This window comes from Schistocerca piceifrons, chromosome X, assembly GCF_021461385.2.
Source record: "Schistocerca piceifrons isolate TAMUIC-IGC-003096 chromosome X, iqSchPice1.1, whole genome shotgun sequence".
NCBI classification, from domain to species: Eukaryota; Metazoa; Arthropoda; class Insecta; order Orthoptera; family Acrididae; genus Schistocerca; species Schistocerca piceifrons.
The window spans coordinates 132,703,123-132,729,577 of record NC_060149.1 but is presented as its reverse complement, the minus strand read 5'-3'; the positions used below and the strand labels follow the sequence as shown (position 1 = coordinate 132,729,577).

Below are 26,455 nucleotides of genomic sequence, written 5' to 3'. Positions count from 1 at the left end.
AAATTTGATAAATGTGTACATTGACAAATGGTTGCTACACCAACAAATCAGTGCATCTCATATAATCCTTGAACTACTTTTGCCCAACGTTGTGTAATGGCTGATCTGGTAAGGGTGCTAGGTAATGAACAATGCCCAGAACTGTTCAAATGAAGGTTTAGTAAGTTACCTCCTTCATGCGAAAAATTATTTTTCGTTAGGATTCTCTCATTGAATATGTTTGATATCAGCCTTTTCTGCGAGTAGTTTTATGTGGTCACTGTCCTTTAAATTTCTGGGAGCACATACTCTTTAATATTTTACAGTTTTGACTGTTTCCTGTGATTGATCTCCAGTTGCGAAATCAAACAGTAATCGGATTTTCTGCCTATTTATGCACTAGGCATTAATTTTTTTGTATTGAGGGTCAGCTACCTACCCCTGTACCAAGTGTCAATAGTCTGTGAGCTTTAATGCATTTACTATGCTAAACATTCTAAATTCAACAGTAGAACAAAGCAAGGAAGGAATATATCCTGACAGCTACAGATCTTAGTCGAACATACGAACTTTTCCTGCTTGATCATTCTTTCCCATACTGAGAAAACCAATCTTCTCCTCAATGACATTGTTTAATTTTTTTGTTTTCCTGTACGCATTTGTACCATCTCGCTTTTCATTACAATTTCTTTTTAACTAACAATTTTGAGAATCATTGCTTACTGTAGCACTTCATACTTTTTCCACTGAATTGACTACAAAGCAGCATCTAACTGTGTCATTGCCCATTATCCTATTGTAGTCAGTCATGCTCCATCTTGGGCCATTCTGTGGAAGGGAATGAAAAATGTGAGCCTATGGACATCTGTTGTGCAAACACTCCAGCACAATTTGTGCAAAAAGAGCAATATTTGACATACTTTATTTATTTTAATTATTGGGTAATTAGAACCAGTTTTCATAACTCAGTGAATTACCTCATTTGTGGATAAACCTTGGAACACAAGAAAATAGTTTACTTGTTTGTTTTTAAGCTGTGGGTAAAAACTGCCCCTAGATTGAATTACTTCTGTAACCTGTCTAATTCAGCCTTTACTGCGTCCGACATTGTGAATGGGACTGGCTGTGCATGACAAAATTTAGGCACAATGGACTGCGTGAGTGACATGTAAGCTTAAAACTTTTTGGCCATACCCACTGTTGATTGGAGTAACCGCTGATAATTGTCTAATAATGATTCTAAATCTTGGAATAGTACCAAGGTTGACACCAGGTTCACCTCTTACAATACTTGGAAACCAAATGTAGTAAATACATGAAAATGAAGAGGTTTATTGCTGATGGCGAAAGTTCAACATACAAGGTGATTTACCCTTCTACATTCTTGTATTTTGCCCATATAGTAATGCTCTCTCTCAAAGGAATCTTTTGTCAGCAATATGAAATAACCTGCAACTGTGACGGCTGCAAGCAGGGGGAGGCCAAACACTGAGAGGTTCCTGGTTAATCAAGGAAGCTACAGCTCCTGCATCAGCCTGAAATTGAGTCATAATACAATTGATATTCAACTCAATTAGGAGTATATTAGTTGCTTGGCCAGGTTCTGCCAACATTGGAGTTAAAACGAACACCGATACTTAGTCAGGCTCTACTTCCCACAGTGTATCAGTTCGCCCCACTTTTCTCATGCTCTGGTACACAAGTAACACGAGAACCCTCGTGAAATTTGTGGCACTTCCTACAGTCTGGACAAAACTTATACATCAGTGAGGGGCAAATATGACACTCACTTGGGGTGGCCTTTATGACCTGTTGCAGGTACAGAAAGATAACACTGTCTGTCTATGCACCTCTTTCCAGGTGAAATGTCTGATGCAGTGGAGGTGCTTTTTGTATTATCTAAGGAACACTAGATGTCTGTCCAGGCTGTGTCTGTTCACTAATATTCAGAAATCTACTTGAGAGCAAGAAACACTTCCTTGTCTGGGGGTCTAATTTGTCATCACGTGATGGAGAGCTTAGCTATTTGCCAACTAACTGAAAATGCATTTTGAGCTGCTGCAGAAACCGCTTCCAGTTTTGGCAATATTTGTGAATGCGTTTATCTTGGTTGGATGATTCCAATCTTCCTCGCTTCTTATGGCACCACTCGTAATCTATTACCGTGTGAGGTGGCCCAGTGGTTAGCACACTTGAATCGCCAATAATGATCGAACACCTCGTATAAAATAATTCCCTCAGCATCACCCGATTTAGTCCGACTACATTCCATTATTCTTGTTTTGCTTTTGTTGATGTTCATCTTATATCCTCCTTTCAAGACACTGTTCATTCCGTTCAACTGCTCTTCCAGATCCTTTGCTGTCTCTGACAGAATTACAATGTCATCGGCGAACCTCAACGTTTTTATTTCTTCTCCATGGATTTTAATTTCTACTCCAAATTTTTCTTTTGTTTCCCTTACTGCTTGCTCAATATACAGATTGAATAACATTGGGGATAGGCTACAACCCTGTCTCACTCCCATCCCAACCACTGCTTCCCTTTCATGTCCCTCGACTCTTATAACTGAAATTTGGTTTCTGTACAAATTGTAAATAGCCTCTCGCTCCCTGTATTTTACCCCTGCCACCTTCAGAATTTGAAAGAGAGTATTCCAGTCAACATTGTCAAAAGCTTTCTCTAAGTCTACAAATGCTAGAAACGTAGGTTTGTCTTTCCTTAATCTATTTTCTAAGATAAGTCGTAGGGTCGGTATTGCCTCACGTGTTCCAACATTTCTACGGAATCCAAACTGATCTTCCCCCTAGGTCGGCTTCTACCAGTTTTTCAATTCGTCTGCAAAGTATTCGCGTTAGTATTTTGCAGCCGTGACTTATTAAACTGATAGTTCGGTAATTTTCACATCTGTCAACACCTGCTTTCTGTGGGATTGGAATTATTATATTCTTCTTGAAGTATGAGGGTATTTTGCCTGTCTCATACATCTTGCTCAGCAGATGGTAGAGTTTTTTCAGGGCTGGCTCTCCGAAAGCTATCACTAGATCTAATGGAATGTTGTCTACTCCTGGGTCCTTGGTTCGACTTAGGTCTTTCAGTGCTCTGTCAAACTCTTCACGCAGTATCATATCTCCCATTTCATCTTCATCCTCTTCCATTTACATAATATTGTCCTGAAGAACAATGCACTTTTATAGACCCTCTATATACTCCTCCCGCCTTTCTGCTTTCCCTTCTTTGCTTAGAACTGGGTTTCCATCTGAGCTCTTGATATTCATTCAAGTGGTTCTCTTTTCTCCAAAGGTCTCTTTAAGTTTCCTGTAGGCAGTGTCTATCTTATCCCTAGAGATATACATCTCTACATCCTTACACCCCCCATGAACCATGGACCTTGCCGTTGGTGGGGAGGCTTGTGTGCCTCAGCGATACAGATGGCCGTACCGTAGGTGCAACCACAACGGAGGGGTATCTGTTGAGAGGCCAGACAAACATGTGGTTCCTGAAGAGGGGCAGCAGCCTTTTCAGTAGTTGCAGGGGCAACAGTCTGGATGATTGACTGATCTGGCCTTGTAACATTAACCAAAACGGCCCTGCTGTGCTGGTACTGCGAACAGCTGAAAGCAAGGGGAAACTACAGCCGTATTTTTTCCCGAGGACATGCAGCTTTACTGTATGATTAAATGATGATGGCGTCCTCTTGGGTAAAATATTCCGGAGGTAAAATAGTCCCCCATTCGGATCTCTGGGCGGGGACTACTCAGGAGGACGTCGTTATCAGGAGAAAGAAAACTGGTGTTCTACGGATCGGATCGTGGAATGTCAGATCCCTTAATCGGGCAGGTAGGTTAGAAAATTTAAAAAGGGAAATGGATAGGTTAAAGTTAGATATAGTGGGAATTAGTGAAGTTCGGTGGCGGGAGGAACAAGACTTTTGGTCTGGTGATTACAGGGTTATAAATACAAAATCAAATAGGGGTAATGCAGGAGTAGGTTTAATAATGAATAAAAAAAATAGGAGTGCGGGTTAGCTACTACAAACAGCATAGTGAACGCATTATTGTGGCCAAGATAGACACAAAGCCCATGCCTACTACAGTAGTACAAGTTTATATGCCAACTAGCTCTGCAGATGATGAAGAAATAGATGAAATGTATGACGAGATAAATGAAATTATTCAGGTAGTGAAGGGAGACGAAAATTTAATAGTCATGGGTGACTGGAATTCGTCAGTAGGAAAAGGGAGAGAAGGAAACATAGTAGGTGAATACGGATTGGGGGGAAGAAATGAAAGAGGAAGCTGCCTTGTAGAATTTTGCACAGAGCATAACTTAATCATAACTAACACTTGGTTCAAGAATCATAAAAGAAGGTTGTATACCTGGAAGAATCCTGGAGATACTAAAAGGTATCAGATAGATTATATAATGGTAAGACAGAGATTTAGGAACCAGGTTTTAAATTGGAAGACATTTCCAGGGGCAGATGTGGATTCTGACCACAATCTATTGGTTATGAACTGCAGATTGAAACTGAAGAAACTGCAAAAAGGTGGGAATTTAAGGAGATGGGACCTGGATAAACTGAAAGAACCAGAGGTTGTAGAGTGTTTCAGGGAGAGCATAAGGGAACAATTGACAGGAAAGGGGGAAAGAAATACAGTAGAAGAAGAATGGGTAGCTTTGAGGGATGAAGTAGTGAAGGCAGCAGATGATCAAGTAGGTAAAAAGACGAGGGCTAATAGAAATCCTTGGGTAACAGAAGAAATATTGAATTTAATTGATGAAAGGAGAAAATATAAAAATGCAGTAAATGAAGCAGGCAAAAAGGAATACAAACGTCTCAAAAATGAGATCTACAGGAAGTGCAAAATGGCTAAGCAGGGATGGCTAGAGGACAAATGTAAGGATGTAGAAGCTTGTCTCACTAGGGGTAAGATAGATACTGCCTACAGGAAACTTAAAGAGACCTTTGGAGAGAAGAGAACCACTTGTATGAATATCAAGAGCTCAGATGGCAACCCAGTTCTAAGCAAAGAAGGGAAGGCAGAAAGGTGGAAGGAGTATATAGAGGGTTTATACAATGGCAATGTACTTGAGGACAATATTATGGAAATGGAAGAGGATGTAGATGAAGACGAAATGGGAGATAAGATACTGCGTGAAGAGTGTGACAGAGCACTGAAAGACCTGAGTCGAAACAAGGCCCCGGGAGTAGACAACATTCCATTAGAACTACTGATGGCCTTGGGAGAGCCAGGCCTAACAAAACTCTACCATCTGGTGAGCAAGACGTATGAGACAGGCGAAATACCCTCAGACTTCAAGAAGAATATAATAATTCCAATCCCAAAGAAAGCAGGTGTTGACAGATGTGAAAATTACCGAACTATCAGTTTAATAAGTCACAGCTGCAAAATACTAACGCGAATTCTTTACAGACGAATGGAAAAACTGGTAGAAGCGGACCTCGGGGAAGATCAGTTTGGATTCCGTAGAAATGTTGGAACACGTGAGGCAATACTAACCTTACGACTTATCTTAGAAGAAAGATTAAGAAAAGGCAAACCTACGTTTCTAGCATTTGTAGACTTAGAGAAAGCTTTTGACAATGTTAACTGGAATACTCTCTTTCAAATTCTGAAGGTGGCAGGGGTAAAATACAGGGAGCGAAAGGCTATTTACAATTTGTACAGAAACCAGATGGCAGTTATAAGAGTCGAGGGGCATGAAAGGGAAGCAGTGGTTGGGAAAGGAGTGAGACAGGGTTGTAGCCTCTCCCCGATGTTATTCAATCTGTATATTGAGCAAGCAGTAAAGGAAACAAAAGAAAAATTCGGAGTAGGTATTAAAACTCATGGAGAAGAAGTAAAAACTTTGAGGTTCGCCGATGACATTGTAATTCTGTCAGAGACAGCAAAGGACTTGGAAGAGCTGTTGAATGGAATGGACAGTGTCTTGAAAGGAGGATATAAGATGTACATCAACAAAAGCGAAACGGGGATAATGGAATGTAATCAAATTAAATCGGGTGATGCTGAGGGAATTAGATTAGGAAATGAGAAACTTAAAGTAGTAAAGGAGTTTTGCTATTTAGGGAGTAAAATAACTGATGATGGTCGAAGTACAGAGGATATAAAATGTAGACTGGCAATGGCAAGGAAATCGTTTCTGAAGAAGAGAAATTTGTTAACATTGAGTATAGATTTAAGTGTCAGGAAGTCGTTTCTGAAAGTATTTGTATGGAGTGTAGCCATGTATGGAAGTGAAACATGGACAATAACTAGTTTGGACAAGAAGAGAATAGAAGCTTTTGAAATGTGGTGCTACAGAAGAATGCTGAAGATAAGGTGGGTAGATCATGTAACTAATGAGGAGGTATTGAATAGGATTGGGGAGAAGAGAAGTTTGTGGCACAACTTGACTAGAAGAAGGGATCGGTTGGTAGGACATGTTTTGAGGCATCAAGGAATCACAAATTTAGCATTGGAGGGCAGCGCGGAGGGTAAAAATCGTAGAGGGAGACCAAGAGATGAATACACTAAGCAGATTCAGAAGGATATAGGTTGCAGTAGGTACTGGGAGATGAAGAAGCTTGCACAGGATAGAGTAGCATGGAGAGCTGCATCAAACCAGTCTCAGGACTGAAGACCACAACAACAACAACAACAACATCCTTGCATTTGTCCTGTAGCGATCCCTGCTTGGCCATTTTGCACTTCCTGTCGATCTCATTTTTGAGACGTTTGTATTTCTGTTTGTCTGATTCATTTACTGCATTTTTGTATTTTCTCCTTTCATCGATTAAATTCAATATGCCTTCTGTTACCCAAGGATTTCTATTAGCCCTCGTCTTTTTACCTAAAAAGTTATGCCATCCATTAAATTACATGAAATGCAGTTTTCATTTATGATAATGTGGTGTTAATTTTACACACCTGATGCAACAGTTACTTGTTAAAGATTGTGGCAAGTGTGAGAAAATTGATAGCAAATTAGAATTTTACAGGCAGCATGTACTGCTGTTATTCTACTGATATGTGTTGCCTCTTTGACTCTTGCAAGAACTAGTAATATGCTAATAATTTAATCAGGGACTATTAAAAGGTTGATAGTTCTCTAAAGCTTTTAGACGCTGAGGTGACAAAAGTCATGGGATATCTCCTAATATCATGTCAGACCTCCTTGTGCTGGGCATATGCAGCAACTTGACATGGCATGGACTCAACAAGTCGTTGGAAGTCCTCTGTAAAAATATTGAGTCATGCTAGCTCTCTAGACATCCATGATTAGCCAGTGATGCTGGTGCAGGATTTTGTACACGAACTGACCTCTTGATTATGTCCCATAAATGTTCGATTGGATTCATGATAGGAATCTGGGTGGCCAGATCATTCACTTAGATTGTCCAGAATGTTAATCAAACCAATTGCGAACGGTTGTGGCCCGGTAACATGATGCAGCCATAAAATTTTCATTGTTCTTTTGGAACATAAAGTCCATGAATGGCTGCAAATGGTCTCCAAGTAGCTGAACATAAACATTTCCAGTCAATGATCAGTTCAATTTGACCAGAGGACCCAGTCCATTCCATGTAAACACAACCCACACCATTATGGAGCCACTAGCAGTTTGCACAGTGCCTTGTTGACAACTTGGGTCCATGGGTTTGTGGAGGTGTGCACCACATTTGAACCCTGCCATCAGCTCATACCAAATGAAATTGGGACTCATCTGACCAGGCCACAGTTTTCCAATTGTCTAGGGTCCAACCGATATGGTCACAAGCCCAGGAGAGGTGCTGCAAGTGAGGTAATGTGATGTGCTGTTAGCAAAGGCACTGTATGTTCCACATTGATTTCTGCAGCTATTTCATGCAGTGTTGCATGTCTGTTAGTTGTTACAACTCTATGCAAACGCTGCTGCTCTTGGTCATTAAGTGAAGGCTACTGGCCACTGTGTTTGTCCTTGGGGAGAGGTAATACCTGAAATTTAGTATTCTTGACACACTCTTGACACTGTGGATATCTGAATAATGAATTCCTTAATAATGATTTCCAAAATGGAATGTGCCGTGCATCTTGCTCCAACTACCATTTCGTGTTCAGAGTCTATTAATTCCCATCGTGCAGCCATAATCACTTCAGAAACCATTTCACATGAATTAACTGAGTACAAATGACAGCTCTCAAATGCACTGTGCTTTCCTTTTACACATTGTGTTCACGATACTACTGCCACCTCTGTGTAACAACTCACATGAACGGACACAGGCAGACAGTGTTTGTTGGTAATGAGGATCACCCTGTGGCTAAACATGCCTTGGTGCACGGCCAGCACATCTTGGCACAGTGTTACACCGTCCGGGTTATCTGGATACTTCCCACTGACATCAACCTATCAGAACTCTGGAGATGGGAACTTCCCCTTCAGTATATTCTCTCTTCCCATTACCCACCAGGCCTCAACCTCTGCTAATTTCAAGTTGCTGGCCCTCGTACCTCACCTGTCATTCAACAACATCTTTGCCTCTGTACTTCCACCTCGACTGACATCTCTGCCCAACCTCTTTGCATTTAGATATGTCTGCCCATGTCTGTATATGTGCGGATGGATGTGTATACCTGTCCTTTTTTCCCCCTAAGGTAAGTCTTTCCGCTTCTGAGATGGGAATGACTCCTTACCCTCTCCCTTAAAACCCACATCCTTTCGTCTTTCCCTCTCCTTCCCTCTTTCCTGATGAAGCAACCATGGGTTGCGAAAGCTTGAATATTTGTGTGTGTTTTTTATTTTGTGGTGTATATCTACATACCAGCACTTTCTCGTTTGGTAAGTTAAAGCATCTTTGTTTTTTATACATATTTTTCCCACATGGAATAATTTTTTTTGTCACCTCAGTGTACAGTCTGTGCAACAGTGACTTAGTAATGCAGAAATTTTCCTATGATTTCATGACTCAATTCCATTCTGGCTATGTACATCTTAATTAAAGAAAAGGGGGAAACTAACTCAAAATATTGTAGTACTCTTCACTAGTGAGATTTGAACTGGCTGTTAAAACAGGCTTCACATAAGTAGATGCCACTATACTGCATAAATAGTATGACACTGTACTTCTAAAGTATGTCCTTTTTGCTGTAGTATTGGTTAACGTAGACCTCATAAAATGGAAGATAAAAGCAATTGTAATGTATGTATGGAACAACTTTCCTGGCTTGAAAAAATTAAATTTACTTCTTACATATGAAATATTAAGAGTATTTCATTTAGTTGACATGAGAATACGAAATGAGTTTAACTGGATAATTTAGCACTACACAAGGAAATTGTTAGACAGTAGCAGAGTTCCCGAATATTTTCTGTAATGTTGCAGAGTCTCAAATACACTAACAGCAGGAAGAATATGTCTGCATAGATGGTCTCTTTCATGAGTGGATTTTGAACACTTTCAGAAATTTAAAATAAGTCTGAAAGGGAGCGGACCTGTCTTGTTTGAAAGATATAGTCTTTTCCACAGAAAGAGAACTCATCCTTTTTCGTCTAAGATCTAAATCACCTGTCTTGTTTCAGGCATTTGATGGTTTGTGAAAGACAGTAGGATGCGATGTATTCAGCTGAAGAAAGTAATTGTGTTGTCAAACAGTCTTCTTCATTTCTCCCATTCTTATCACACTACTAGAATGTGGAGGATCTTTTTAGATAAATGTAACACCAGTTGATAGATGAATTACTCATATAAACAATAAAGATAATGGCAATTTTTATGTATCTATATTGTGGATATCATAAGTTGGTTTCTTACCCAAGAATGAGACAAAAATCTGTCTGCTGTTCTATGATAACTGTGAATTGGTTTAAAAATGGCAGAAAATTGCTTAAGCCTGACATTTGTTGTGACTGTCCTGAAATATGCGCATGACATTGCTCACATTTTTTCAAACTGAACTGTATTGTTTCACAAATTGCGAATGTTGTCCATAGGACATAACATAAAAATGTGCGGTTGGATATGGGTGTGAGTGCGAGTGTATACCTGTCCTTTTTTCCCCCTAAGGTAAGTCTTTCCACTCCCTGGATTGGAATGACTCCTTACCCTCTCCCTTAAAACCCACATCCTTTTGTCTTTCCCTCTCCTTCCCTCTTTCCTGATGAAGCAACCATTGGTTTCGAAAGCTTGAATTTTCTGTGTATGTTTGTGTTTGTTTGTTTGTGTGTCTATCGACCTGCCAGCGCTTTCAATTACTTTGTTTGTTAGAAATCATAGAAATCTGTAAAATGCATCAAAAATGTAATGTATTTCATTAATGTGAAAATGTTTGCTCAGCCAAATTTTGTTTGCTTCCAGAAACTTCTTGGATGTAACATCATCCTTGCCATTCTCCAGGAATTTGCTGTTACAGTGAAATCTTCTGATGTTGGCCTCTCATTTGAAACTCATTTCAAAGCCAAGAAGCAGTTTGAGGTGAGGAATTCTTATATCCCTTAAATCGAAAGTATTGATTTTTCTTGTAATCAGTAGTATTAAATATTCTAAATCTCCCTCAACTAAATAATTGAAACTTAATGCAGTATTCAGTCACAAATAGTTCTTTGTTGTTGTTTTTTAGCTCTGCATGTGAGCTAACTGCATGTTTATGATAGATGTTTTCCTGCATGTTTGCCAACAAGAACCTGTACGTTAGCAGTGTCTTTCAGTATCTACTTTTGGAAAATAGTGTTTAGTCCTTATTGGCAGTGACTGTGCTAAAGATAGCACTATATCAGCTGAATGAGGATGCAGTAGAAGTTTCTGATGGGTTTATTGGAGGAACAGTTTAAACAATCTCCTGTAGGGGTGAAGGGAAACCACAAAGGTTATAAATCAATATAGCTTGATTGGTGTTTTTTGTAGTATACATATAAATGAGAGTCAATTGTTTTAATTGCTACCCCCCTGATTTAATTTTGATTGAAAGTTCAGTACTACAACTTGAGTAAGGGGCCTTACTGGTAGCTGCATGTTTCATGAAGGTGCAACACTAGAAGTTTGTAACAGTGACACACACACACACACACACACACACACACACACACACACACACAAGCTCAAATTATTGTCAACATCATAATGAGTACAGTTTTGTTTTTACACATGTGCTTCATTGTTGTGATGATGGAAACTGTCATTTGATGAGCTGCACCAAGTAAGGAAATTCATCTTTAAAATGATAAAAATGAATTTTCTGTGGAGGAGTAAAGATAACAGTGAATTGTGTAGTTGATACATTGAGTGTACATATGAAACCTAATAATGATCAACTGTACTTCTATTTTCATAGCTACCCTTCCTTCCACACTACAAAGTCTCCCCTGTACAATTGAGCCATCTGTGGACAGCACCCTATAGTGACAGGCAATCACATGCCCAGTTTGCTGAAGTTCTTCGTAGAGTTTTCACAGAGAGGCGCAGTTTACAAAGCTGATCCACAAACAGCTTGCTTGTGCCATATCCGTTATATCCATACACACATAATTCTTCAGTTATCCACTTTAACCAATTGAAAAGGTACACGCCTAAAAGCCCTCCCCCCACTGCACCCCCCCTCCCCACTTCCCTCCCCCCCCCCCCTCCCACCTTTATTGCCCTACACACCTTGGACTGGAACAGCTTGAACTTATGTTTGTCAGGGCTCTGACTGCCTTCTATTATATTAGCATTTACTTTGATGGAGAGCTACAGTATCTCTGTTCAATCATGCTGTTCTGACATTTAATGTCAAAATATCCCTCTGATAGATCTAGATGCAAGAGCTAGCCCATCGCCCCACTCATCATATCCTATACTAGTCCTGTCACAGACATACCCAACCGTATCAAAGGTAAGACTGCCTATGAAAGCAGTTATTTCATACATCAACTCTGCCTCAACTTCGGTACATTGTTTTATATGGGTGTTACCACCAGCTAGCTGTCCACCCAAATGAATTGCCACTATCAAACTGTGGCCAAGATGACTGATTATTATTTTTATTCAATTAATTGGTTTAAATGTATTTTTTTTATTTCTAATACTTTGCCACATCATTTTCAAAATCGTATTGACATTTTTATTTGCTCTTATTTTTCTTCCTATCGTTTTTTTTGTTTGAATTGTGCTTGTGTTCCCTATAATCTGCAGTCAAGTGCCAACCAGGACTGCTCATTGGTTGGTAATGTGGCTGCTCATGTAGCTGGTGTGAGGATAGTTTCAGGTGACCAATGACAGTGAGGAATTACAGTTTGCTTTTAGCACTGAAATTGAAATTTTTCTGTCTCGGCTTTGCTGATAGAGGTTAGCTGTAATCATCATGATCAAAGCGATCTGATTTTAGTCCTGCTGGAAATCCCTGCTGGAAATTATTGATCACTCTTTTCTTGGATACGTGGCATATCATGAGTTTGTGGTTAGGCTGGGCACAAGTTTAAATTTAGGGCTACAAAGCATGTCATCTGCCACAGTTCAGTCATTGGCCACTTAAAATCAGCTGTCGACAAAGTATCTGCAGTTTCTGTCTGTCATACATAGCAGCAGCTGTTTCCATCATTGCTCCATGTTACACATTAACAACATTAAGAAGTGACCCACTGCATTCATGTGTCACCTGTAATCTAGCGGAAGCCGGCTCACAGCAGCAAATGGGGCAACCCTGTAGTGGGAAGTGACAGACATCAACTATCAAGTAATTTTAATCAAACTACAGTGTTCAGGGCCACTGTGGTGAGTAGAGTTCTGCATTCAGTAGCCATGAGGACTGAGAATTAAATTTTTCTTTTTGTTTACATTCAATATATATATTTTGAAGTTTATACTGAGGACAACAGTGAGTTTTAATGAGCTTACCACCTGTTCTGTGAAAGAACTGTTAAAAGCACCGTTCTTGAAGTATTGAAACCACTCACGACATGTTCTTTCACTAATAGCGTCCTTACGATACCTTCTTGAGAGCATTCGATGAGACTCAGCCGCTGTTTTCTCATATTGAAACAAAACAGTAACACCTCCCGCAAATGATGAGAATTAGGCTTGTAAACTGACATTTTCAATCAAGAACAACTTTATGATGCAGACACAAATTGACTAATGTTTGAATGGGGGTTATGCTGACTGAGGTCCAAGCTAACTGCCTGACATCTGTGATCTGTTTCTTTCAACTGCTACTTACCGTTGTCACCACCTATCGGCAAACAGCGGAAGCAAAGTTGTAGACTTTGTACAAGTGATTGTCTATGATGTAGCATCTCTCATGCTAATTTTGACACACACACACACACACACACACACACACACACACACACACACACAAAAACACGCGATGTGACAAACAGAAATGATGTTTTTATTCAAAGACAGTTATTACACTGAAGTCACCACGATTCATGATGGTCCCCTGGACAGGACATAGTTCTTAATAGAGTGTGTGTGTGTGTGTGTGTGTGTGTGTAATTCCCACAGATGGTAAAGCATGCTCTGCAATGTGCTTCCTTGCTGGCCATAGGGGTAGTAAGGAGTTCTGGTGGTAGGGCATTCCATTCCTCCATCAGTGCAGTTGGCAACTGTTGGATGGCCGTTGATGCATGTGGCCATGCTGCAATATGTCAATATGTTTCCCCAGTTCAACATACACATGCTTGATGGGATTTAAATCAGGGGTACGAGCAAACCATTCTATTTGCCAAATATCCTTTCTTTCCAAAAGCTCCTCCACCTGCACTGTTCGATGCAGTTGCACATTGTTATCCATAAAAATGAAGTAAGGGCCGAATGCATACCTGAAAAAATGCGCATGGTGAAGGAGTTAAGTGTGGCAGTAATGTGGACCAGTGAGTGTACTACATTCAAAGATTTGATTGTCATTATGCCCACTCCCCCTCCCCATAACACCTGGACCACCTCATGGCAAGAGCTAAGAACTTGTAATACACCGAGGAACATTGTTGAACGTAACTGTTTTGGTGGGCCAGGTGTTATAATGTGGGGACGCATAATTTTGCATGGGCGTACTGAACACCCATAACGTCTAACAGCGTACACTCACTGAACAGCATTACTTTGACACTGTACTCCTTCATCGTGTGCATCTTTTCAGGGATGGATTCGGCTCTGATCTTATTTTTGTGGATGGCAATGCATGACCACATCAAACAGCACAAGTGGAGGAACTCTTTGAGCAAGAGGATGTTCGGTGAAAGGACTGCCCTGCCCATTCCCTCTGACTTAAATCCCATGGAGCATGTGTGTGTGCATGAGGGATACATATTGCAACACTTCCACATGTTCCAGTGACCATCCAGAAGTTGTCAACTGTGCTGGTGGAGCAGTGGAATGCCCTACCACTAGGACTTCGTAACAACCCTGGGGCTAGCACGGAAGCACATTGCAGAGCATGCATTACTATCTGTGGTGATCACACACACACTATTAAGAACCATGTCCCACTGTTTGTAATGTTCAGGACACCTCCATGAATTGTGGTGACTTCAAAATGGTTCAAATGGCTCTGAGCACTATGGGACTCAACATCTTAGGTCATAAGTCCCCTAGAACTTAGAACTACTTAAACCTAACTAACCTTAGGACATCACACACACCCATGCCCGAGGCAGGATTCGAACCTGCGACCGTAGCAGTCCTGCGGTTCCAGACTACAGCGCCAGAACTGCACGGCCACCGCGGCCGGTGTGGTGACTTCAGTGAAATTGTTATGCTAAAATAAATGTGTCATTTCTGTTAATCTCGTTGTGTATTTCTGTCAATTATCTTCGGTGCTCTACTGTAGCTGTTCTTGTTGTGCATGGTCCAAGTTTGATCGAGCTTGTTATTTGGTAGTGACACATCATGCTAAAGTTGCTTTCATCTTTAAGTTTAGCACAGCAGTGTTCTCCCCCTCCCCCCCCCCCCCTCCTCTCTCTCTCTCTCTCTCTCTCTCTCTCTCTCTCTCTCTCTCTCTCACACACACACACACACACACACACACACACCGGTGAGCAAAACTTAAAGATGAAAGTAACTTGTGCATGATGTGTCACTGCCAAGTAACATAGCTCAATGAAACATGGACTAATATATAAATGACCCTGTAACAGCCATTTACCCCCAAAATTACCTTTATATCTGTTTACTACATCCTGTTAAAAACAACACGTTGAGTTCTGTCTGCAAGGAAATCTTGAATCCAAATGCAAAGATGGTTGAATACTTGGTAGGATCATATTTTGTTCAGTAAATGACACTGTGGAGCTGTATCAAATCCCTTTCAAAATATAAGGAACATGACATCAACCTGGGCAGCATTGCCTACAGTTTTATGGGTCTCCTGAACAGAACGAGCTGATTTTTCAAAGATTTCTGTTTGAAGAATTTTTGTTAATTTTTTGTAAAGGTGATTTTTGTGCTCCAAGAAGGTCATAATGCCGAGCTCACCAGACAAAAAATTAGTCAGCCCTAGAGAAATTGTTACAAGCTACCATGTAATTCCAGCCCTGGTCTTGATAAACACCTGAATTCTGTTAGGAAGTTGAGTCCACAACGTAGTGCAGGTATGTCACATTCAGGTTAAGCCACTTCCTGAGGATCTGAACATGCAATTCCATCAAATTACAAGGATGCTGTGTTGACGTTTTACTTCCTGGTGCAGCATGTCCCGCAAATTTTCTACAGGGGGTTAAGGACAGGTGGTTTTGCAAACAATTGAGCTGTAAAAAGAGGGGGGGGGGGGGGGGGGGGGGGGGAGATTGTTCAAAAACCAGTCACATATTCTTCCAGCCCAATGAACTTTGCTGTTGTCGCCTAGAAAAATAGGGGTATCAGTGGTGACGGATACCAGATGTACATTGCAATAGTTCCCGTCACTATGTTCTGTTGTTAACAGGTTGTGACGGGCCTTCATGCACTGCTTACAGCAATTCATGTCGAGTTTGGAAGCAATTTTGACTCACAAGTCGTGAAATGCATCTCCAGTCCCTTCCAGTCAAGATCTTTCTCTGACCACAATTCAGACCTCACATTTCATGGCCACATGTTTTACACCACTGCTTGTAGACACATTGAACAATCCACTTGAAACACCAACAAATTCAGCAACTTCACACACCGTATGGCTGTGGGCACAGCCAAACACGATTGCATCGTTTTGCCACTGTCATGTCCTTTCATTTACCCATGTTTATTTATGTCCACTTGAATCATAAATTTCTCACTGATCGCTATTGCCTTATGCTCACCTAGAGACAGTTTTCACAGTTGAGTACATGACTTGATTTCTGCACCATCTGTAAAAGCCTTACGATTCATCTGTGTGCACACGCTGGGGTGACTAATGTTTTGTCCAGTGAACTTATAATGGTATTAAATCACTGATAAAGATAAATAATTATGTACATCTGTTTGATGAGCCTTCTTTAAAACACAAATAACCTTTGCTTATTTCCAATCACTTGGTGCTCTCTGTTGCTGTAGCAACCTACAATAAACTGCTGCTAGAAGGGGAACAAATTCTTTTGCATAATCTGTGTAGACTCTCAGTAGTATATCATCCAGTCGAGGTACCTTTCTGCTATTCAGTGGTTTTTATTGAGTTTCTTTTCCACTATCACTTATTTCAGTATCTTCCATTTCACTATTCATGAGGTGATTGAAAGTATGAGGGGTCTCTGCTTCCACTCCTCTTATGGTCTGTTTTCACAGTTCATTGTTGATAGCAGTGGAGGCATGTAAACAGTATCTATAATGTACCTCTAGTAGAAAAAAGCACATAAATTAAGATCTGCTGATGTAGGAGGGCTATTTGTGCATTTTCTAATAGTTTGGACCTTTACAGCCTACCCAGTACTGAGGAATGTGTTCTTGAGTAATCTTTGAAAGACAGATACCAATATAGTGGAGCTCCAAGGAAAACTAGTTATCAGAATCAAGTTCTTCTGCATCATATCCATGTACAACATCCCAGTCACACTGTCAGCCATAAATAAGCTGTAAACTTTTTTTAAAAGAATGGCACAATAAAGCATCTCTCACACTAGCCAGTTTCACATAACTGCTGTGAATCCCTGATTTCCACACTGAGCTAGTTCACCTTCCCACTTAGATGAAGAGGTATCTCATTAGTTGACCCCACTTGTGACAAAAAATGTTCATCCTGTGTTTCCTCACTAAGGATAAAATTTGAGACTCTTACCAGGAATACCACGTCACATTGTGCACTGTGGAAGTCTTGCAGTTATTTAAATCCGATAAGGCTTGAACACCGATAGTTGTCACAATACAAGTCACACTGTGGAAAGAGGACTCGCCCGTTCTCTGCTGGCTTACTGAGTGGAACTGCAAATAGGGATTTTTTGAATGCAGTCCACATCTATGCTGAAACAACAAAGATAGCGTATTAATCCCCCCCATCACAGGTGACCTGTGTCTTCGAACTGTTTTTGTGAATATTCTGAGCAGTTGCAATTTGGTCATAACACCCTACTATTGAGAAAATGGATTCACATACTTCAAAGTACAGTACTCTGGAAGGATGAAGGTAGGATGCAAGGGAGGGGATGAGTGAGTTCAGCAACTGATCAAGCCACTGCACCCTGCTAGTCATTGCATGAAACAGAAGACTTTCCTCTTACTAACACTATGTTGTTTACATGTTTTAGTGAATGACAGTTCAGAAAATCAGCTTCAAACTTACATTATTGGTTTAGAAATTTCTTGTATTGTGCAAAGTGCACTATGGAACTTGAATAATTTTACCTTCTGTATTAATTGCTAATTCTGGGAATTTGCCCAGTAGCCTTTTTCAGGGACAATGTCTTCTTTCTCACAATGATTTTCAGTTAAGTTATCTGTGCAAATCCACAACATACTAACATTGACTAAACTGAATGCTTACAAACATACCATCAGTCTCCAATCCCTTCCCTCTGAATAATGTGATAAGAATCCAAGAAATCAAACAGTACTCAAGAATAGGTCACACTAGACAGTCCATTTCAAACAATAAATTCAAGGCTTCCATTTACTCTACATGCTTTTGTATTTATATAAATAAAGCCTCATATCAACTGCAAGTATTTAATTTAATTGATTGAGTTCAGAATCTGTGCACTAATTGCGTAATTGAATGTAACTGGACTTGTTTTATTTCTCTTTACATGTACTGTCTTGCACTTACAGTTTATTGAAAATAATTTCTGTGTACACCATTCTGAATTTCATAACAGCTACTCAAGAATGGCATTGTAAGCAACAAGTATTCCTTTCTCTGGATATAAGGGTGGTAGTGACAGATTGTCCCACAAGGAGCCTCTACATACTATTTTGAATCAGTTGACTGACCATCATTTGTGGAGAAACATCAGTTACACTAGAGAGCTTATTTTCATAAATAGTTTCACATACTAGGTGATTTTACAGTTGTGGACATAACAGAACAACATGCTAACATAAAGTTCTGTTTCCTGTTAGGGAAATCAGCTGCAGAAACCCTATTGGTATGACCCAGAAACCAAGCAACAATGAAACCTATGGAAGACTACTTCATCACCATGACTGAAGAAAGCAAAACAGGTGAGAACCAACATGAAAACATTGTTGGTTTGTTTTCAGAATGTGAAGGGACTGTCTGCAATGATTTTGTTCCCCAAGGTACCATAGTTAAGCAGCATTGTTACTTTCAAGTGCTAAAAGAATGTTTGAAAGATACTGAGAAAAGATTAGTCTACGTTGAAGTGTTCAAGGGATTGGCTCATCCTCTGCAACAATGCTCTTGCTCACACATCATTGAATGTAAGTTTTTATCCAAACACAAAAGACAACAGTTTCACACTCACACTACTCATTGGATATGTGACCTTCCTTATTATGAGAAGTGTCCGAAAAGTGAGTGGTTTTCAAGAAATGGAAGATGTGAAACAAAACTTATAGAGATACTGTGAGACAGATTTTTGAAAATCTCTGTGCATTGTTTCATGAGAAAAGATTGGGATGAAAGCATTGGGTCTGCTGGATAATATTCTGAAGATGATTACAGTGAATTAAAAAGTGTGTAGTCAGATGAAATGAAACCTAACAAGAGTTCTGTCAGTACCTATCATTGTAGTTATTTCGAGAAACTTCAGTTATATTTCAACATCAGGGGTTTTTATTGTTTTTTATCTATATGTTTTGGTCAGTGTAATCAGTGAGAGTGTAGATAGATATAAAAATTTAAGTTATATTTTTTTATATGCTGTTTCAGTACCAGGCTTATTAATTTGTGATTGTGTGAAGCTTTTGTTGTACCAAGTGATTTTATGTTGGTCCTTGACCCTTATCACCACCATACTTAATATGTATTCATCCAGAGGCTGATGAATGATATGTATAAACTTTTATTTGACTCTGTGTATCACATCCGAGATACAAGGGCTGTCTGAAAAGTTCTTGGCACCACCCAGCTATTGCAGCAATACTCACGTGATTTTTTCCTCTTATATTGTCACACTTAATAATAGAGGCCACATAAAATTGCAAGTCTTTCCAGGCAGCAGTTGGCTGTAGGCAGTCATTTGAAGCAGTTACTGTGCATGTGGTATTAAATTCTTTGTAAAAGAAGGTTTAACACCAACCAAAATTCATTTGCAGCTTGTAATCATGTATGGCGGCTCTTCACCGTCAATTCCTACAGTAAAAATCGAATGTGCTGCTTACATCTTACGCCAGGAATTGAACATGAGAAAGCTTTGTGCAAAATGGGTGCCACGTGTGCTCACTGCAGATCACAAATGCATTTACACAACACTTTCTGCGGTTCTTCAGCTATAAAGAAGTGATGGACGGTGCTATCTACAGAAAAGATTGGTGTTTTGTGATGTGGAAGGGATTTCGTTGATCGGCTATCGTTAAAAAGGTAAAACCATAATTGGAGGATAACACTCTTAACTTTTAACGAAACCGGTTGCAAGCATTCTTGAAAACAGACATGACATAAAAAAGAAAAAACTCATCTTCCATGAGGGTGATGCACCTGCCCACAAAAGTGTCTTGGCAATGGAGAAATTGAGGAATTTGCACTATGAAGTGCTGGAACATTTGGCTTCCTCAGACTTACCTGTTCTCAAAACCGAAGAAATTCCTCACTGGTCAGTGTTTTTTTTCCGATCAATAAGCCACTGCGGCTGTAGATGGGTACTTTGCAGCACTTCTGGAGGAACATTACAGAGAGTGGATAGTGGCATTGGAACACTGCTGAATAAAATGTATTGATAAAAGAGGAGATTATGTTGAAAAATAAAACTTCTTTGTAATCATAAATTGTCATTTTCACTATCAGATCAAGAACTTTTCAGACCGCCCTTGTAAATGACTGAGGTAGGTGGTCCATTTTGTATGACAGCAGATTTGTATTCAAAAGGAATTTGGCCATCCTGATTGAGGTTTTCCATTGTTTACCTGAATTTCTTGAGCTGAATGCCTGGATGGTTGCTGTAACAAGTTGGTAGGGGGGTTATGGCTCGGAACTCTCACTTGGGTAGACGAAGGTTCAAATTGAGCGAAGTTGCACAGTGGTAACTATGAGAATGGTTCCTTGAAAAAGGAACCAAGCTCGTACTCCATGTGTAATGATTTTATTGTTGAAGGGGATGTTAAATCCTGAGCTTGCTTCCTTTACTTACCGAGGTTCCAATCCACGTCTGACAATTCAGATTTATGTTTTCTGTTGTTTCCCTAAATAGATTAAGGGCATTGCTGATTTCATACTTGATCATTCCTCTGTCCACATTTGGGCTGTCTCTGTCATTGCCGTTGACTAGACAAACTTTCTTTTTTTTTCCCCGTTAATGAATGCTGTTGTTTCTTTGTCAAAGTGGTTTCAATGGCTACCAAACACGAACATTTTTCCTACCCTTTGTCATACAGTTTTTTTTGTGTACTAATCACCACATCACCACCACCACTCTAACAACATTATGACCCATTATTCTTGTCTCATAACTGTAAAAACTGAGAATATTAGGACTTTGTGTCGTCAGCATGTGTAAACCATTTCGTTCATGGAGAGATGTGCTTATCAAGATCTTAATCAGAAAATGCATTGAGCACTACTTGAAATGATTGATTTTGCCATTGATGATGAATAATGTGATGACTTCTCATACTCAGCATGGCTGCATGGTAAAGTTGTCTACTGGTAACATTGCATGAGCATGGTATGCCTTTAGATGATCCCTCAACCAATATTGATGATTCTGATGAATAGTAAAACACCAATTTCATTTTGACTACTGTTTTTTCAAAAAATTGCCCCTTAACTGAGTGTTAGATAAGATACTCTCCATCTCATGCAACCATAGCTGTGGTGTGCTGTAATGAATACTTAATCAGTTATGACCTATGTAGTTGTAGTGTCTGGGTAAACTCCATCATATTTTATAGTGTTTTAACACTTAGAAAACCATCTTTTTGTGCCATGTGTGTCAAATTACTGAGTTTTATATCTTCAGTTATATTTGCAGTGTAATGGGTATAAATGCAGATATTTTTGTGTGTAGTACCTTAATATATGCACAGATCAGAATGTGGGTTGCTTTTATTCTTTTGTTGAATAGTCTTCCCACAAATCATCACTAACTGTACGACCAGATGTTTTCTGCATGGTCATAATTGCACCTCTAAAGGGACTATGCCTGTCAGTATGGACTATCTCTTTTGTGTTAATGTACCACACTTTATTGCCTGACCTGCTGCCCAGCTGAAAATAAGCATTAATGGCTTGCTCTTGCCACATGTACTTGAACCAACCTAAAAGTGTACTACTACTACTACTACTACTACTAATAGCTATAATTATTAGTCTGCATTTGAAGTAAATATGAATTTAATGTCATTCTGTCTGTCTGTGTGTGTGTGTGTGTGTGTGTGTGTGTGTGTGTGTGTGTGTGTGTTTTCGTTAAACAGAGATACAAATAGTAGGAATGAGATTCCAAATAATGATCAAATGTGTGCATGTCATTATGAGTGCTACTCACATAGTTAAATGGTCAGCACATAACCAAAGTCTCAGTACACTCAAATGTTTAAAGTGTTTATGATAATGAGTCAAATGAAAATTGTAAATATATTTTAAAATGCAATTTATTATGCAACTGTGGGGCAGAGCTTTATCACTTTTTGACTTACTCTCTCTATGCTCAATGCAAGTTCATTAGCATTTCAAAAATACCTTAATTCCCATAGAAAAGACATAGTTTGGGAATATGACCAGCCACTTGTGCCCTGGACGGCATACCTTTCCATGAGGACAGAACTTCTTGCTGCACAATGCTTCAGTGAGATGTCTAAACATGTGATTATCACTAAAGGTCCAGGATGTGGATGCTGATGATATTCAGATTGGATGTCAGTGATGGTTGCAATCATTGCACATGTCATATGAGGTGGTGCATTATCATATTGCAGTACAAAACTGGCAGGTAAAATACTCGTCGATTTGGTTTGATTACAAGCTGGAAATTAGTTTTTAGAAGGCAAAGTAAGATAGTCTAGTGATAGTGGTCTCTCACTGTATTTTAGTGCTCCAAGGTGATGACTTTTTCATCCCAAAAGGGGTCTACATACCCTTCTTGGCATGTTCAGTACTTCTCCAGTTTGAGTGATGAAGAATGATTCTATTCCTTGCTCACACTCTTCATGTCAGATTTCACTCCTGTAACAATTCCTGTAGGGAAGGCTACAGCTCTTGGTTCTGCACACCACAGAAGTTGTTCCACATGTTTCAGTTCAAGTATCAGTTGCAGGGGCACTCAGCTTGCAGGCACTTTGTGAAATACAAGCACATTATGCACAGTGTGATGTTTTGAATTGATTCTGTGTTGATTGGTGTGTCTCCACTAAAATAGTGTCAATGGTTGTTTGTTACGTGGATGCACAATGTGAAGTGTCTGAGCTGGATGAGGAACCTCGACCATGAATGTCAGTCCATTTCCTAATGTGCTTTGGTATACATAATTTTCATTATGCTATGAATTTGTGTAGGTTTAAAAACACCTTACTACTTGGAAACCAAACAACAGCATTCTGTTCATCCTTGATGCGAATTACCAGTGGGACAGCCATCCTTTACACTGTTCCTGTGACCATGTTTTTACATCTTCACAATGCTGCCACTAGTGAACATCTGCCACACTGTGACCAATGTGCTTAATTACTTTCAGGGTACTGGCACATTTATTTGCTTTTTTGATACACATTTACAGTTTTCATTTGATTCACTGTTGTACCACCCAGTGACCTAATAGGCGATATTGAAGTTAAGGTGATATTTTGTTTTTATATTGAGATGGTCTATAATAAAATAGTGTTGATTTATTTTTCTGCAGGGAACAGATCTGAAGAGGATTTTTGAATTTTGTGTTGAAGCTCTTGGTGAAATAATGAAGACAAAGGCACCCTACCAACAGGAAATCCAGAGTGTGTTACGACCGTTGTTGTCTATAGCAGATGCTATACTCTGCTGGGGATTTATCCAGTCAAATGATATCCTTTTGCACTGGTGTATTTGCTTTGAAACATTATACAATTTTGTTCTTCAACTATTATTAAACATATTGATGTTTATTGTAGCATATATTGGTCATTATCTTGTACCTTAAGTGATTTCTGTATGCTCTATCAATGAAGTTATAATGAGAATACTAGTAATCATTTTTGTTCTTTTATGTAATAACTATTCCAATTATACACTGTACATGGTGACTATAGTAGACACAAGGCTGCTTAGACTTTAGTTTCTTTGACAATGAGCTATTCCAGCGCATTATATAGAATGAGCAGCACCTTTAGTCATGGATTAAATTCACTTGATACATCAAATGGAATTCTACAATTTCCATGATGGTTATTCATAATAATGTCAGTAATTGACTCAGGACATCATTTCATCACCCAGACTTTGAGACATTTCGTGAGCCTCGTGGATTCAGTATTGCTGTCCTTCCCTACCATTGTTGCCAAGCTGATGCTTACAACTTTATGGAACAAATAGCCATGTATCCTCTCATACATTTGTTTTGACATGATGCATCATGACTTATGTCAAGAGGTACATACTCCGGACATTACTCTCAGAGATGCTCATAGAAATGTATATATTAGTCACTGGTGCTGTCATTAATCTTCTATGTTTCAGATGATGATCTACATCTACATACATACCCACACAAGCCACCGTACGGTGCGTGGCGGAGGTTACCCTGTACCTCTGTTAGTCATCTCCCTTCCTGTTCCACTTACAAAAAGAGCAAGGGAAAAATGACAGTCTGTATGCCTCCGTATGAGCCCTAATTTCTCGAATCTTATCTCTGTGGTCCTTACGTGCAATGTATGTACGTGGCAGTTGAATTGTTCGGCAGTCAGCTTCAATTGCCGGTTCTCTAAATTTTGTCAATAGTGTTTCTCGAAAAGAACATCACCTTCCCTTCAGGAATTGCCATTTGAGTTCCTGAAGCATCTCCGTTACACTTACATGTTGTTTGAACCTACCGGTAACAAATCTAGCAGCCCACGTCTGAATTGGTTTGATGTCTTCCTTCAATCTGACCTGGTACACATCCCAAACACTTGAGCTGTACTCAAGAATAGGTTGTACCAGCATACTATATGCGGTCTCCTTTACAGGTGAACCACCTCCCACAGACGTCAGGATCTGAAACAAATCATAAAAGAACAGAGAAATACAAAGTGACTAAAAGTGTCATTTTTTGTATTTATTCAGATACAAAGCAGGTCTGAATTTTTAGAAACATTATCATCAGAGCTGATCACCTCAGCCTTCAGGCTTGCTCTTAGCTCGTTACTGCCATGAGTCATACTTATAGTCACAGGGGGGAGGTGGGTCCAGGCGAGCCTCCCTCAGCTCTTCTGCTACAAGTTTTCACTGCACTTGTGAGACTAACAGACACTCCAGTGCTGTCACTTACAGAGCTATGACAGTGAATGAGCACATTCTGTGAATGTTAACAGACAGGACGCACATTCTGCTGAACAGTGCCAGAACAAGGTGGGGTAGTTTCTGCTGCGATAAGTTCAAGGTACTAGTTTAATTTTATGAGGAATTTATGTCATTTCATGTTACATGGATGAGGTGCCCACGATAATGTTATCTGATTTTCCTGAAGTTTAGTCTTACAGCTACATCATACAAGACTGCACAGCATTTATTCTCATGTCTCTTTTACTTTCTAACAGTGACAAGTTAAAGCTTGTTGTGTGCTGTTAGAATGTTCAGTTTATTTGTGAATGTTGTTATGAATGCAGACTTTGTGCATTTGTAACAGGTATGCTTTGCGAATAAGTGAACCAAAGACGCTATGCTGAGTTAAAACTTTTGTATTTTATGTTGCTAATTGCTTGCACTTGCTGACTGCAAAAGCTAGTAAAACTAAATTTCATTTGCTCTTGTTCTTACTTCTAGTGTTTGCTTTATCTGTTTAACACTTCTTAGGAAAGCTACAATCTGTATTTAATAGTGGAAATAAATCAGTGCCTACCAGATATTTTGAGGGCATCATTTAAATTATCACATCATCACATAAGTTGAATTAATTGATGATGCACTTTGCTGAATGGGCTGGTTTTTGAAGAGCCATCAGCTCAACTGAATGAAAGTTTATCAAAGAGCCTCTAGCTATTTAAGTCCAAATTTCCTGAAGTGCCATCTGCTCTAATGGACTGAAAATATTGTGGTGTGTAGTGCAACGTTTCATTATGTGGTATGTTTTTATTACAATAACATGACAAAATTTTGAACCTGCACTGTGTTTTTATGAGTCCGGTGCCAAGTTTATTTACATTTAATTCAAAGCTTTATAAAACATGATTAAAACCTGATATCCAGTATGTTGGATGTGCACATTACAAAATATTTCTCTTATTCATAGTCTAATTTAACTCTGTTCCATATAAAGCTGAAAAAGTGAGTCGCAGATGAAAGTCACTGTTAAAAGAAGAAATAAAATAAAATGAACAATTGTGAATGGAACTCAGAAATGTGTTCCTTGAACTTCATCGAGATTTAAATGATATTTATAATGTACTTAAAGGACTGTCCACCAGAGTTAAACTTGGGACATTGTGGGTATAATAATCATATTATTTCCTGCTTTACTTTTTGGTGCCTTGTAGTTTCCGAAAAGAGATATGAGAAAAAAAAATAGGAGCATAATTGACAGAACAGGTGGTTATTACTGCTGTTTTTAATTCAAGATAGTGGCTGAAAGGTATACTTGTGATCCTGTGGGTTAAGGTCAGTGCCAAAGAGAAGGATGCAAAGTATTACTCACATACAACAGAAGCACCATGAACATGAAAAGACACACATACAGAATTATCATCCTTTCAACATCTAAAACAGTTTCAAACAGTTACAAAGATACAGACAGGGTCAAGTGTGTGTGTGTGTGTGTGTGTGTGTGTGTGTGTGTGTGTGTGTGTGTGTGT

At 39.4% G+C, this 26,455-nt stretch overlaps 1 protein-coding gene across 3 annotated transcripts in view; it reads left to right on the top strand.

Moving 5' to 3' along the window:
• LOC124721393 (exportin-4-like) overlaps positions 1-26,455 on the top strand; it is a 238,996-nt gene that overhangs the window by 60,561 nt on the left and 151,980 nt on the right. For 2 of the 3 annotated variants that reach the window (XM_047246333.1, XM_047246334.1), the window contains 2 exons: positions 10,322-10,438; positions 23,338-23,494. In XM_047246333.1, coding sequence (XP_047102289.1) covers positions 10,322-10,438; positions 23,338-23,494 — 274 coding nt within the window. Of the gene's footprint in view, positions 1-10,321; positions 10,439-18,445; positions 18,548-23,337; positions 23,495-26,455 lie in introns of those variants that run through there. The other variant, XM_047246335.1, reaches the window with a different exon arrangement.